We start from the raw sequence: 13,936 nt of genomic DNA on the forward strand, positions 1-13,936 counted from the left end.
CTCTAACAAGGCACTCTATTTAAAACTTTGAGGTTTGTATTTACTGCTGTGGCTAAAGAATACATGCTCGTTTGTACACGTGCGTCGATTTATTTTGCTCGACGGAATTATTGCTAGTCTGAAACTTGTGCTGCTGATTTACTCAACAATAGGTGGACGGGCATTCTGTGTCAGGATTGAGCTCCGAAACCGAATTAAAACAACAACAAGGCCATTGTGTAACTGTTTTCTTACACCGTTCAACTTTCTGTGTAAACCAGCGGTCAAAATAACTTATCGACTCCAGGGGGGCAGTTAGTCATACTTCTGCTGTGGCTCTATTTTTTTTCAACTTTTCCACTGGACTTTTACTGGTCTTTAAAAGCTTAATTGGGCGGTGGAACTTACAGGCACTTTGCACCCGCTGTATAAACCGCAACACCTTGGACTATTAGGGGCCCTGCGGAGTTACACACCCAATAATTGAGGTAAAAAGGGAAGCAAAAGTTACGAGGGAGGTGGAGGTTGGTTCTGGCACGGTTGCCGAAGAGGAAGTCGTTGGAGAAAGGACTGATTGTGGAGCTGTGCAAATATACGGAAGACTTCCTCTACTGCTAATCGATTGATAGATTCATATTCGACTATTTTGGATATGTAGCTTCTTGGTCGACCAATGTTCTTCATGTGACGAGGGAGGGTACAGTCTAATTTCTGGATGCATCCGTTTGTCTTAGACGCTGGCGCAGCGGTGAGAAGACGCCTGACACGGTGACGGGCACGCCAACTGGCTGTGAAAACTGTTAATGCCCCGTCGGCCTCCGGCGGCCGCCACTTCGTTGCCTCCCAGAACGTCCGAGCACAACGACTCGACGGCATCCAGCCTCTCGATCTGCACCAGGCGGGTGAGCAGGTCGGGGATGCTGTATCCCGCCGTGCTCACCCGCTCGAAAAGTTGCAAGCCGTCGCTCATGCCGCCGATCTCGTCGCGCTTCAGGCCGAAGCTCTCGGCTAGGTGCCGCCATGTTTTAACCACGGCGGCTTCGCTGCTGTAGGAGGAGCTTAGCATGCGGCTGGCTTTCTCCAGGCAATCGAAGGGAAGTTCTGTGGGGCTCAAGCCTGAAGGGACAAAAATATCCAAACTATTATAATTCTTAATTAAACATAAAGACATGTTTATCTGTCTGAGCGTAACGTACCGTCTGTCACATTGCACACTTTAGCGTATAGATCCAAGATCTTTTTCCTGCGACTCTGCAACATCTGCGTTGTAGAAAAAAAATACACGATGTGATCCAGATGATCCAAAGATCTGTTTATAATCATATATGTATAGTCCATATTTCAAAGATCCACATTCCTACCCCTGGGTTTTTATTGTTGTTGCTGATTGCGGTCACATTGCTGATGTGGTTCGTGCAGTCGGGAGCGGGACTGCTAGCGGCGACGTTGGCGGTCCCGTTGCGGACTGGGTCGGCGTCCAGCGCGCCCAGAGTGAGCAGGCAGAGGTCCGGCTTGTTCCCCGCATTGTTGAGAGGCGTCAGGTTGTTTGCGTTTGCCAAGCCCTGCTTCTCCAACGTGGCCTCCTCGTCACTGTCCATGCTGCGGCTCAACAGCTGCTCGTTCTCGGACGAGGCGTCGTTTTCACTGCCGTGCGGGAAGTTACATGTTATTCACGTGTGCAACGAGATGCAACCTGGGCAACTTAAAAAAAAAAAAAATGCCAATTTCAGAAAACACCCTAACTACCCCGCCCCCTACTGTTCACCTCTGGGTGTTTACGAGGTGTCGCGTACCTCTGCCAACATCAACAATATTACTACCGAACAGACTTGTTCTGTAGTGGCTAAATTAGAAACACATGTCGAATCAAATTACGTTTTTTTTGTTGGATTGTGACACACATGCACCCAGGAGGCCATTTTGAGTCAATTGATTATTTCTAAATTAATGCTTATATATGTGTCAATCAACTACGTTGTATTTTTCCTTGACCTTAAAATTGGCTATAATGTCACAAAATGAAAATGAATTAGTATTTCATTCCAAACACGTCTCCTACCTTTTCACTGCCATTTGAGGTGAGGCCTGAAGTTTGCCAAACTCATCTTTTTCAGAATAGATCACCACCTTGTCTGAAAGAGAAGAAGACATTTTTCTTAAATAATGCACACTTGAGCTCGTTGAACACTAAAGAAATCAGCAGTCTCTCTGATAATTTATTTTCACAGACCATACACCACTTTAGAGTGGTGGTCTATAAAAACCACCGTAATTACTGTGACTCTTATGTGAATCCCAATCCTGGCTGCAAGCGTTGCAATTGGAGGCTTTGTGGTTTCATATTAGTTGCTGGGGTGGCCTTTTTAACGTGGCTAATAAAAGCTAGCAGCATGGGCGTGAGGCTTGGTGTTATCGGAATGCTGAAGATTCTAACTATTACCGTACATGCGGTAAAAAGTGTGTGTGTGTGTGTAAGCACCCATGACTTTCATCTCACAGCTTTATTATCTCAGTCCATATACGTAAGAGCTACAGCTTGCAGCTACGGCGTCTCGCCCGTGTCGACACGATATTACCCCGTCTTTAAGCACCGACATGTTTTGTTGTGAATCATAGCCAACTAAATTGCCTTAATTTTAGCTATTATATTATTAAGTCTATAAATTACCGTGCTTTTAAGTCATTATATTAATAAGTCTATTTTTAATCAGCCCTGTTCGACCACAGTCTATTGAGGAACGTTTAACCGGCACATGAAGGAGAACAGAGCATCATTGTCAGCAGAAATGGTGCCTTAAGGGATGCATGACTTTATCTGGGCAGGTTCCACATTCCACCAGGATGTATTCATCACGCTGTAGCCCACACACACCCGCATACACACACACTCAGACTTGCACCGCTAACAAACGGAATGTTTTACCATGAAAGCCAACGTTCTTTAAGCGCACATGTTGAACTGACTTAAAATTTGATGTTGAAATGTGTATTATAAGATATGTATGTATAAAAGTTCCCCTCCGGTGTGGAACACAATCCGTTTAAACAGTTGGAGTCATAAAAATAAACTATATTTAAATTTTAACAGACACAAATGATAATAACAATAATCATCATCACAATAATAATAATAATCATGATCAAAATAATAATAATAATAATAATAATAATAATAATAATAATAATAATAATAATAATAATAATAATGATAATACATTTAGAATAACCCATCATTAGCTGTGTTTGATTGCAAAAGCTTTTTTTGCAGGCCTGTGTGCGAATCACATTTACCGTCACGGAAGCAAAGGTGGGAATTCTTATTTTAGTTATAGTGTATAGTATATTATAGTGATTATAGTCTGTCTTGCAGCAATCAGGATGCTGCTTGCACTGTCATTACGCAAACGTATGATTTTCACTTTGATTCAATTGGAACAGCGATTGTTGTGTATTTTGCAAGCTATTCTTTTCAAACAATGGTTTCACATGTGAATAAAGTTTACAGAAACTTTGAACACTGTTGTTCGCTTATATTTTCAATTCCTACCAGGGATGTCTTTCTTGTCCTCTTGTTTATTGGTCGGTGTGTCAACTGATTTCACTTGGCCATGACAGCATGCTGCAAACAGATAAATGTGAAACGGGTCACAACCTACATGCTTATTTGTGTGTGTGTTTTTTTTTGCACATGCTCACCTTGGCTGTTTGGCTTGGCCTTCAGAATGTAAAACATGATGATAAGAACAATAGCGATGGCCATGACGAAGATGGTTGACATGGCGATAATGAGAGCCGTCGCTAGGTGACCTTGTCCTGTTGGATCTGAGACGATAAAGACAAAATACATTCATGCTTTTCTGTGTGTATTCGTGTATTTGTGTGTATGTGTGTTTGTGTGTACCTTTTTGAAGATGAGGGAACACGGTGGTGCTGCCAGGATCCGATTGAGGTTTTTGCACTGGCACATTGTTCTGCATACCTGTGACACAAATACACAAACGGCACTAAATGTGTTATTCCATAAACTTTTTCCCGATGATTTTTAATGTATCATAATGATCTAAAATTAACACGGCACAAAAATGTATAATGCAAGTGCCAACATGCTAATCGTCTTTCTTAAACTCCCTGACGTTTTAATTGCGCAAACGCGTACACGACGCTAATTTGCAGATACAAGACAAGTATGTGCGTGTTTTAGGGGTGGGAGGAATAATCAATTCTTTCATGTTTTTCCGACGGTGTTTCTAATATTCTGACTTATGTATGCACAGTCATTTTACAAATTGGGTTTACATGAACTATGAAAAGTAAAAATTCAAAAACATGATGGTTAAAGGTAAATTTTGGTTCTTACATTCTTTGGTGTTAGGTGGCGCGTTCTGGCAGGAGTGACAAACCATCCCATAGAGATTTCTGGGTCTGGTCTCCAGCATATAATACCTGCATGAAATACAAAAGACACTGTCAGGAGATGTAAAATCAGCTTTGAAAGACGATCTCTTAAGAAGAAGGTAAAGGAGTGGTTTGGAATATTTTTTGGGAGACAAAGTACAGTATATAAAAAAAAAAAAAAAAAAAAAAAGACCTGTCAGATGATGAAATTTAGCCCGCAGGCACTAAACTTGGCTCGCTACAAGTTTGAGTTGAAAATGAAGATAAGGAGACAACAAGGAGTTTGTGAATGACCGAAAGCATTAGTTATATGTTTAAATGGGATTGTACTGAATGTAAAAATGATAAGTTTAAAATTACTGCTTATAAGGAATGAAGCTCGAGACCTCAGAATTTATGGTAAATATTTGAACAATGGAATGCAGTATAAGAGCACAATCCTGGATCACATTAGAGAGAGAAACAATGCATATAACTCCGTTTTTTCAATAAACATATCTAAAATAGTTTTTTGCCTTTCCATGATGCTCTCATATTCATTTTATTTTCAAAAAAGTTGCATCACATTCTCTTTTGTGTTTGTGTATCACTGTGTTGTTTTACCCTGGCAAACAGGGCCCGCACTCCGCATCGCTGTCTGACGTTCCCACCGTGCGCACTGTGGCTTTGTAGAGGGCGTCGCAGTCTTTATGTCGTCTGCAGATCTCATATTTGCCTTTGGAGTACTTCCCATGTGGACACGGTACACAGGAGAAGTCTTCATCCTTCACGCCGTAGCCGCACGTCTACAAAATATAATATAATATAATATAATATAATATAATATAATATAATATAATTATATAAATTCTAAATTGTCACTATTTGCTCAATTTTGGGGGGAAATCCTCTGTTATTATATGAAAATATAAAATAAAGTGTACAAATATTTAAAAAAAATACTTCTTTGGTGCCATCTTATAAATTGGAACATTTTGAACTCAAAGTACCGCTGTACAGTTTGCTCGGATCTGTCATGTCTCGTACTTGATCATGTCACTAGCCTGAGGCTAAAGGGGATCAACTCTTGGAGGAAACTCATGAGGCTCCCCTCCTCGTTGACCTTTGTGCTTCATACATAAAACAGTGCCGGGCCCACGGCACAATCGTGTCACTTTGACTTACTGAATGCTTTGTTTTTTTTAAGGTGATATACTCTAAAACACGTGCATGATTACTAACAATAATAACTTTTTGGTTTTGGTTTAGTCTTCTGCTATTGCTCTTGTATTGACTCTACTGCAGTTATACCTAATGTTGTATCTCTTGAGCAACACGAACAATATAACCTGCTGCATTTGTCAAAGTCTGGATGAAAAAAATTAAAAGCGAGGGACTTGAACGTCTTCATCTTCCTGTGATGTGTGTGCGTGCATGTGCAGACACTCTGAAGTCAGCGTGAGGATGCACCCTGCGGTAACACCGTGACTGAACACACACTTGAGAGCATGAATTAGAGGCTCCGTGGGGATCAGACAGGCGGGCGAAAGTGCAACGGCGACGCTTGACTGATTGATCCTCGGTTCTTTCTAATCTGGCTGTCTTCGGCTGAAAACTGACTGCATTAGTCTCGGTGAGAATCGGGATCGAGCCGACCTGCTCATTGGGGAAAGGAGAAATGAGTACAGTGAGAACAGTGTGCTTAATGGATTAAGGCACTAAACGAGGAAGGAAGTTAATAATAGTAATTAATTCAGCTTCAAAAGGAAGGATGTTGTTGTCTCCCAAGAGTCGAACTATTTTGTGAGAGCCGACTTGGCAAGCTATTTTTTTTTTTTTTTTGCTTTTGTTTTCTTTGGCCTTTGTGGACTGACAGACAGACCTTGACACATACCTTTCCCATCAATGTCACTAAAAGCGCTTACAAGAACTGTTAATTTGAATTAAGCCGCTTTTCACTGAGTAGGATAGCGCAAATGCGTGCCAACATGGTGGGTGGTCTCACATTTCTTCCAAGACATCATATCACATGAGTCGAGATGGAAAAAATGTACGTATCAAATTATTTTTGGACGACTCCATTTTGGAGTGGGATGATGTTTACGCACTAGTCATATATTTCCAAATATCTCACCATGTGCGGCTCCTGTCCTGGCTGGCACTGAGGGCATGCCTGGCAGCTGTTGCTGGTCTGGTTTAAGAACTCGTACTCGCCACAGCTGGAATACTCCGCACTCGCAAGCATACAACACACCTACAGACACACAAACGAGACTAGAAATTAGGGACATTTGGGTGCCGGTCATACCAATACACATGATATGGCAGAAATTACAATATTCAAGTCCCCAAACTTGTGAAAATAGAAAATACAACAATATATGGTGACCTTCAAACAGATTTTATCCTCTTACAAAAATGTGTAGCATATGCTAATGATTAGTAGGATGTAACTTGGCGTCACACAGACTCTGGTACTCATCCAACCCGTTTTATGCCCATCCTTTGTGTGCAGAATAATTTCATCTGGTTACACAGAAGTATTAGCAAACTGTGATATGTTGTAAAACATAATTGTGGTTTTGTTCCCAGAGAGCAGATGTGAATAAATGCGAATGAGTTTCTTTGAGGAGTTTTATAACTCCTCGCACACTGAGAGTTTTGGGATAGCACACAAATTCTAGACCAATAAAATACTTTATATAAGCACTGTTGTTGAATAAAGTGACAAAAAAGTCAAATAAATGCATAACACGTACTAAAATTGAGGACACCAAGATGGATTTTGTCCTTCCTCTCTTCTGCAGCATGTTTGCGCTCAATTCCTGGAAGACATTTTGAAAAAAAAAAACAATCGTAAATATATAAATGCAAACATTGCAACATCTTTCTCGCTTTGGGTGAGTTTATGCGGTGGGGGGACGTAGTGTGTGGCCCAGATGATTTGAGTGAAGCGCAACTATCACATCATTGCCAATAAACATGTAATGATAGTAGCAAAACAGCCCATGGCGCTGCTTCGGCTCATATTTGCTAGCACGCGTCACCGTTGGCTAACCTTTGCTCCAAACCTTTTTTGTTTGTTCGTCGTTTAACGTGATGGCCATACACAATTAATAACTAGGCTGAAAATAATATTTATAGTGGGGTTGCTTTGTCATACACTTTTGACCCGACAGGTCAAAACGTGATTCATGCTACCGTGAGGGAAACGTAAACGTGCTTCAAAACATAAAAGGCAACTATACGAAGTCGTGTTGATCAAAAAGAGTTTTTCTCAAGAGTTGTAAATAAATCACATTCTGTTTGACTTTTCACATTTTTCAAACCTTGCTGTGTATTTATCATCATTTTCCCAAACACGCATTTCCTATCTAGCTAACAACAACTTCCCCTTTAAATTGGAATTAGTAACACAAAGCCAAAAAAAACACGCTAATGCCTTTAGAGCTTACATCTTCTCTGTTTAAAACATTCTATTCCTTCGGGCATCGCATCAGTACACATTCAAAATGCCGTCTTATCAAGGTTAAAACAAACAAAGTTTGAATAGTGGCGTCTGTCTGACAAGCCACATGTTGCGCATATGTGCAGTAGCTAGCAAAGTGGCGCCTTCATGACAGCAAGACTAAATGCACTGCATTATCTAAGCGCTGTTTCTTCTTTAATAGCGCTCAGCGCGTTATGATAATGCTTCTAATTTAGCCATTCACCGCACTTGGACAACAAGACCGCAACAGCCAACTTTTCAACTCGTGACACATGAACACAAAACTAAGACTTTGCCTTCCATTAGCCTCAAGGCTAGATAGATTTCACTCTTGGTGAAGAAAACATTCTTAACCTCAATGATGGCTAATTCCCCTTAGCCGCTGGGCTTGATCTTGCGTAATCACTGCCTACCCACACACATACGTATATACACACACACATGCATACAATATATAACCCATAAATTGGTCTTTGAGGACAGTCGTTGTGGTCAGGCCACAACCGGTATGTCTGCATGTGTGTGTTGCTGATGAGATAAAAGGCTGGATAGCAGGAAATGAAGAACTGCCAAATGTATATGAAGACCCTCAAGGCAAATCATTGACTTAATCTAACACACACATACAGTAAGAGCAATGCGTTTGAAGACTCTGCGTCTTTTGACAAGCCTTACTACTTCTTTCAACCCCCCCCCCCCCCAAATCTTATCTTTGTGTGTCGAGGCAGGTCTGGGATGAAAGTCAGGCCCCGAGGTTATTCATCTTCTAACGATCGCATAATCTTCCCTAAGTATCTCCTCTGTTTTTTTTTTTTTTTTTTTTGGTGTGTCATTACCAGGTAGTCTTGGCAGAATTTTGTGGCCTCAGTCAAATTTAGGTGGTGTGAAAGGTGAAGTTAAATGTGTCGATTTAAAGTGCTGGATAAAGTATGAAATTTGATTGAATTTTTTTGTAGCTATTTAATAAGGCACATATTGATTAGTCACTCATCTGGATTTTGTCTCTCAAACAGATAACAGCCACATCATGATTACTAAACAAAATAAACTCCCTTAACTTGCCGGTGTTTATTAATACCCGGAAAGGTTTGTTTTTGTTTTTGTGACTATTTTGGGAGAAGAAACTTCTAGTCCTGATGAGTTAAGTAACTGAATTTGGTGAAAGTCTTCTTTTTCAAAACAAAAGCATGACTCGGGGTTTAAGATCCTTAGGCTTTTTTCACTCTCAGCGTGCAGGTTATGCATGACACATGGACCTCTCTAAAACTAGAACAAAGTTTGGTTTTGATCTCCACATTTCCTATGACAACTCAATTTACAGCACATGGAAAATAAATTTGGACCTCCTGTCTCCTATTGAAATTGTTTTCCCTTGTCATTTTTTTGCTTTTTTCATGTCATGCATCCATGAAGTAGCCTTACATGAGATTTTTTCTTGAAACGATAATAGCAAGTTTGGTTGCGATGATGACTGATGATGACTCGTCAATGATTACCAGATTGGCAAAATCAGGAACCTGCCAGCCACTTTTGTCCTTCAAACTGCTGCTTTGAGCATAAATCAGTTCTCCATATCTGCCACAGAGTTGTGTTGCCAGAAAACAGACAATTAACTTAATTTCTAAAAACCATGACTCAACCCCATCAAATTTAATTATATTTTATGTTTTTTTTTTCACTGTGAAATAACAAGCACATGCTGTAAATCAAGTCTTCCGCCTTTGGAGCCTTGACATAAAAATAAAAGGGTATTGTGACTTAACATTATAATTTGATGAGTTTCTCCATCCATTGTCAATCATTTCCAGATTTTTTTTTTTCTCATCACAGTTCCAACTTTCTTCATCACTGTGCCTTAACATCTGCGCAACATGTGCTCGAATTAACGTCAGTCAATCTTGTGCGCAATTTTTTACAGCAGAGAATAAATCAACGATATAAATCGACTTTACGTTTAGTGGGCTGAGAAGAGAGACAACTGATTCCGTTTACTTGAATTGACTTCTTTGCTCTACAATGTAGAGTCTACATATAGTCAACACTGATGATGAACGGTGATTCAGTTGAATAAAATCCATGTTACTAAATTTTCATTAGCCGCCCATGAGCTGCTGGCATTTTGTCTCCAGCGTGGGGGAGGCAGCTCAACAGAGTAAATAAAAGGCTGTCACTCAAAACGCCAAATGCTTTCACCTTAGGACCTAAAGTGGGTTTTAACAACTGGGTCATTGTAGGTAATGATTGTCATTATAATCGAGTTTATTTTATGGTCGGGTATGATTATAGGAATTGGAAGCATATTCCGACCGAGAAGCTTCATTTTTTTTTTCTTTGGCGACAGAATTGTATTTCTAGTACTTTCATTTTTCATCTGACACAACAACGTTTCTCTACAGAGAAAGACCAGCGAAGTCTAAATGAGGCCCAACACAGCTCATTAGCGACATCCTCAACGTCGTGGAAATAAACACAAGTGAAGTGATTTCCAACTTTGCGTGAAGAAGCAAATGTCAAACGACAGCTGGACCTCGTTTACTTGCAAAATATCGCTTTACACACATGCCACTGAAAAATTATGTTTGGACAATAACGTGCTGCACAATTAGGACGGCTCAAAGGTTCGAGGTCGATTGAAATAATGCGGAACGCTGATTGATCTCTGATTGGTTTGTTGAAGCAATTTTTTCTTACAGGCCATATTTCAAAACGGTCATAAAATGTATCACTTTTCATATTGAAAAAAAAATAAGGCACTGGGTCATAACATAATAACATAATAAAATAACATAACATAACATAACATAACATAACATAACATAACATAACATAACATAACATAACATAACATAACATAACGATGCAACATAACTGTCACACACATATGGAAGAACATCAACGCAATGAAATTAAGCTGGAAAATTATTTTCGGAAAATTCGATCTTTGACGTGTATTGCCGTCATTGGTTGTGAATGAGTTGATAACTTTTCGCAGGACTAGTTACTTTTACTTGAGCCATATTATTCTCAAGTATCCGTATTCTTACTTGAGTACATTTTTTGTCTACTCGACCTACCTCTGCGTAAATAACGCCATCTCATCCCTGTGTGTATAATGTATGCATGTGTGTACGCATTTCCTCATCTCTTTTCATCTTTTGATTGCTTTAATTACAGACTAAGTGGCAGCTTCCCACTCGCTTGCAGAGTAAAAACAAACGCACATAAAAAGAAGCCACACACACATACACACAGTCAAAAGTCTTTCCTCTTTGATGGTTTGCCTGCTGGTGATGTCTTTCATCGCCTCCTCTTCCTAATACCTTGTTTGGCTCTTTTTCGACTGGCTGAGCCACAATGTCTCCATCTTGTCCCTCCGACTTGTTTATTTTGTCGTGGCTCTAACTGGAAAGCTTCATCTGCAGCCTGGAATGTATTTGTATTCCATATTGGACCGTGCAGCTAAAGCATTTTTTGTCTGTCTAAAAAAAATGGGATCATTTAAGAATGCATGAGGCACACTTCCTCACAGATCTTGCGTCTGAAGTAAGTGGGTGGATTTATTGAGAGGCGCTGACAAGAATACCTGACATAGGTTATGAATGACCTTCTAGTCAAGCGTAAACAAGTTTCTTTGACAGATCCGAGCACTATGAGAGCCTTCCCTGCGGTTGCATAAATGCGCTACATGATGAAATGATGGATGGAAGCGTTTGGGGGGTCAGGGAATTCCTCCAAACTCAAATCATAGGAAATCATCATCGGAAAGTTTCATGCCAACAGCTGGCAATGGTTTGCCTTCCTTCTTCTCACCTAATGTTGCTTTCTCTCCTGGGACAAAAGGAGTAAAAAAAAAAAAAAAAAAGCATGCCATCATCTAAGTTGCAAGGCTACATAAGAATCGGATGAGTAAAGCAACATGGTTCACGGGTGACTTCACTCTCGCCAATTGCCTTCAATAAATCATCCCACGCTTGAGGCTCCACAGCTGCGGTCAACTCACTCCATGAACTCGCCTTGTGCCAATAATCTGGTGGCTCCTTTGCAACATGTCACTTTGTTTTGTTTTTTTCTCAGGCGGAATGGGTCTGTATTTTATTTATCAGTGTAATTAGATGAAAACTAGCCAATTTGAGCAAACGTAATGCAGGGGTGCATCATGGCCTCATAATTTGCTACAGATCCGTGCAGTATTTTTCAATCGGCAAGGACATGAATACCAAAGCACTACTTTTACTAAGAATCTTTTTTAGAAGTGGCGTGACATCTTTGTGATGTCTTCATTATTACACCAGTTTGCTTTGCATTGGAATTTCACGTCATCAGTCACAATCTGTTGTTTGACTTTAAAATATAATAAATAAATATAAAAAATAATAAATAAATAAATATAAAAAAATAATAAAATATATAAATAAATTTTAAAAAACATATATATATATATATGTATAATAAAAATATATATCTATCTAAAATATAAAGAATAATGGGCCCCTGGAGCTCCATAAATTTCACTGTGCTTATGCGTTTTGGATGTGAATCAAATCTGACATTTGTACATAAATCACCTCGCTACTACAGGGAAACACACGGATCCACTCAACAGGGTTGATATGGATTTAGTGTAAAGCAACATGGTGCTGAAATGGCTAAACTGGATTCCATTCAGATTTTTTTTTTCTCGCTCTCTCTCACTCCACCTTCAATCCTCAAAAGATATCTTTACATCTTTTGAAGATTACATCCCCGTCCTCTTGCGGCTTCCTCTACCTGTGAACATGAAAGTCTTGACGGCAAGAGGGGCGGCTTCGGGGTCTTGTAGGGGTATGAAGAAGTGTGTGTGTGTTGAGACAGATAGATTTCCACCTCTAGCAGCTGCAGTTCAAAGTCAGCCAGCAGACTTCAGAAGCTCGGCAGGACCCGGCTTGTCCCCAACCGGGCCGAGCTGCCTGTCTGCGGGCAGGACTTCCCCTGAGGGCCCCGGGACAGTCAGGCGGCACCATGAAAACAATTATGCAGACAGGCGGAAGGTGTGCTTGCTCACAACCTCACACATAGCCCCCCCGCCCAAAAAAAATCCTTTAAGCACTCTCCCGTGGGATGGTGTTACTAAATTAATTAGGAAATAAGTCCACTCACGACAAGATAAAGACGACCTTCTTACAAAGCAGAGCAGAACAAATGATGAAGCACAGTAAATTGTTTGTAACCTTAGGCTGAAATCTTTGCACCAACACGCAGCTTTCATGCATTCAGTCTGTTTGAGGATGTGCCTGTCATGCATGCTAATAAAGCAAACTTTGCACAGTGTGAAGCACTTGGCAGGCAAACTTTACATCTGCATTACACGTGCTTGGCTAGCGCTGGCCCACCAGTCAAATACAACAATGTTATCTCACTGATGGAGCGATTCGCTAATCAAAACTAAACATACAAACGTGACAAGGATTTATTTGGATTCAAGTAAAAATGAAAGCCAAGTAATAAATGAGGACTGCTTAGGAATTTCCCCCAAATCTTGTAGAAATCTGCCCAAGCATTCCACGGCTGCTTTGAGGTCTTACCTGCGATGATCTTTGAAGGTAAGTGGAAGGCACACCAGTGGATGTTGCTCTTCAGCTGGCAGTCCTGGTCCACCTTGAGCAGGATCAACCTGGAATTAGCATCACTGACAGTCTGACTATGAAGGTCTCAGTCCACACAAGTGAACATGACTCACCGCATCCACTTTTTGCGTGTCTGCAGGCTCCTCCTTAATGGGGAAAAGTGGAAAGTTTCTCCGCCCAGTGACAGATGAGAGCAGGTAAACTCCTGGCATGGAAGGAGGGTGGATGTAGGTCCTGACTCGACTGTGCTCTCTAGCGTCCATAAATAGGTAGTAGCAGTAAAAAAAAAAAAAAAAAAAAATGCCCCCCATACTAATTTTACCACTTTTGCTCCTCCAGTTCAGGTTTCAACATGAAGCTTGGATTAATAATAATGAGATTTAAACTGATGACTTGTATTTGAGTGCCAGCATCACACTATTAAATGTTGCGCTTTTTACAATACAAATAATTATTCCCCCCCCCCCAAAAAAAAAAATGCTGATTAAGA

The 13,936-nt window shown here is 40.4% G+C and overlaps 1 protein-coding gene across 1 annotated transcript; it reads right to left on the minus strand.

The window, feature by feature from the left end:
* Positions 1–304: 304 nt before the first annotated feature.
* On the minus strand, positions 305–13,736 carry edar (ectodysplasin A receptor). Its single transcript, XM_068651580.1, has 12 exons — positions 13,405–13,736; positions 7,113–7,178; positions 6,488–6,607; positions 4,978–5,159; positions 4,337–4,422; positions 3,881–3,958; positions 3,676–3,801; positions 3,527–3,598; positions 2,039–2,111; positions 1,341–1,623; positions 1,176–1,239; positions 305–1,095 (listed from the first exon to the last, which is right to left on the minus strand). The coding sequence occupies exons 2-12, from the start codon at positions 7,161–7,163 to the stop codon at positions 710–712; spliced, it is 1,521 nt and encodes a 506-aa protein (XP_068507681.1). The 5' UTR covers positions 7,164–7,178; positions 13,405–13,736; the 3' UTR covers positions 305–709.
* Between the last annotated feature and the right edge of the window lie 200 nt (positions 13,737–13,936).

This window comes from Syngnathus scovelli, chromosome 8 (assembly GCF_024217435.2).
Source record: "Syngnathus scovelli strain Florida chromosome 8, RoL_Ssco_1.2, whole genome shotgun sequence".
In the NCBI taxonomy this organism is placed as follows: Eukaryota; Metazoa; Chordata; class Actinopteri; order Syngnathiformes; family Syngnathidae; genus Syngnathus; species Syngnathus scovelli.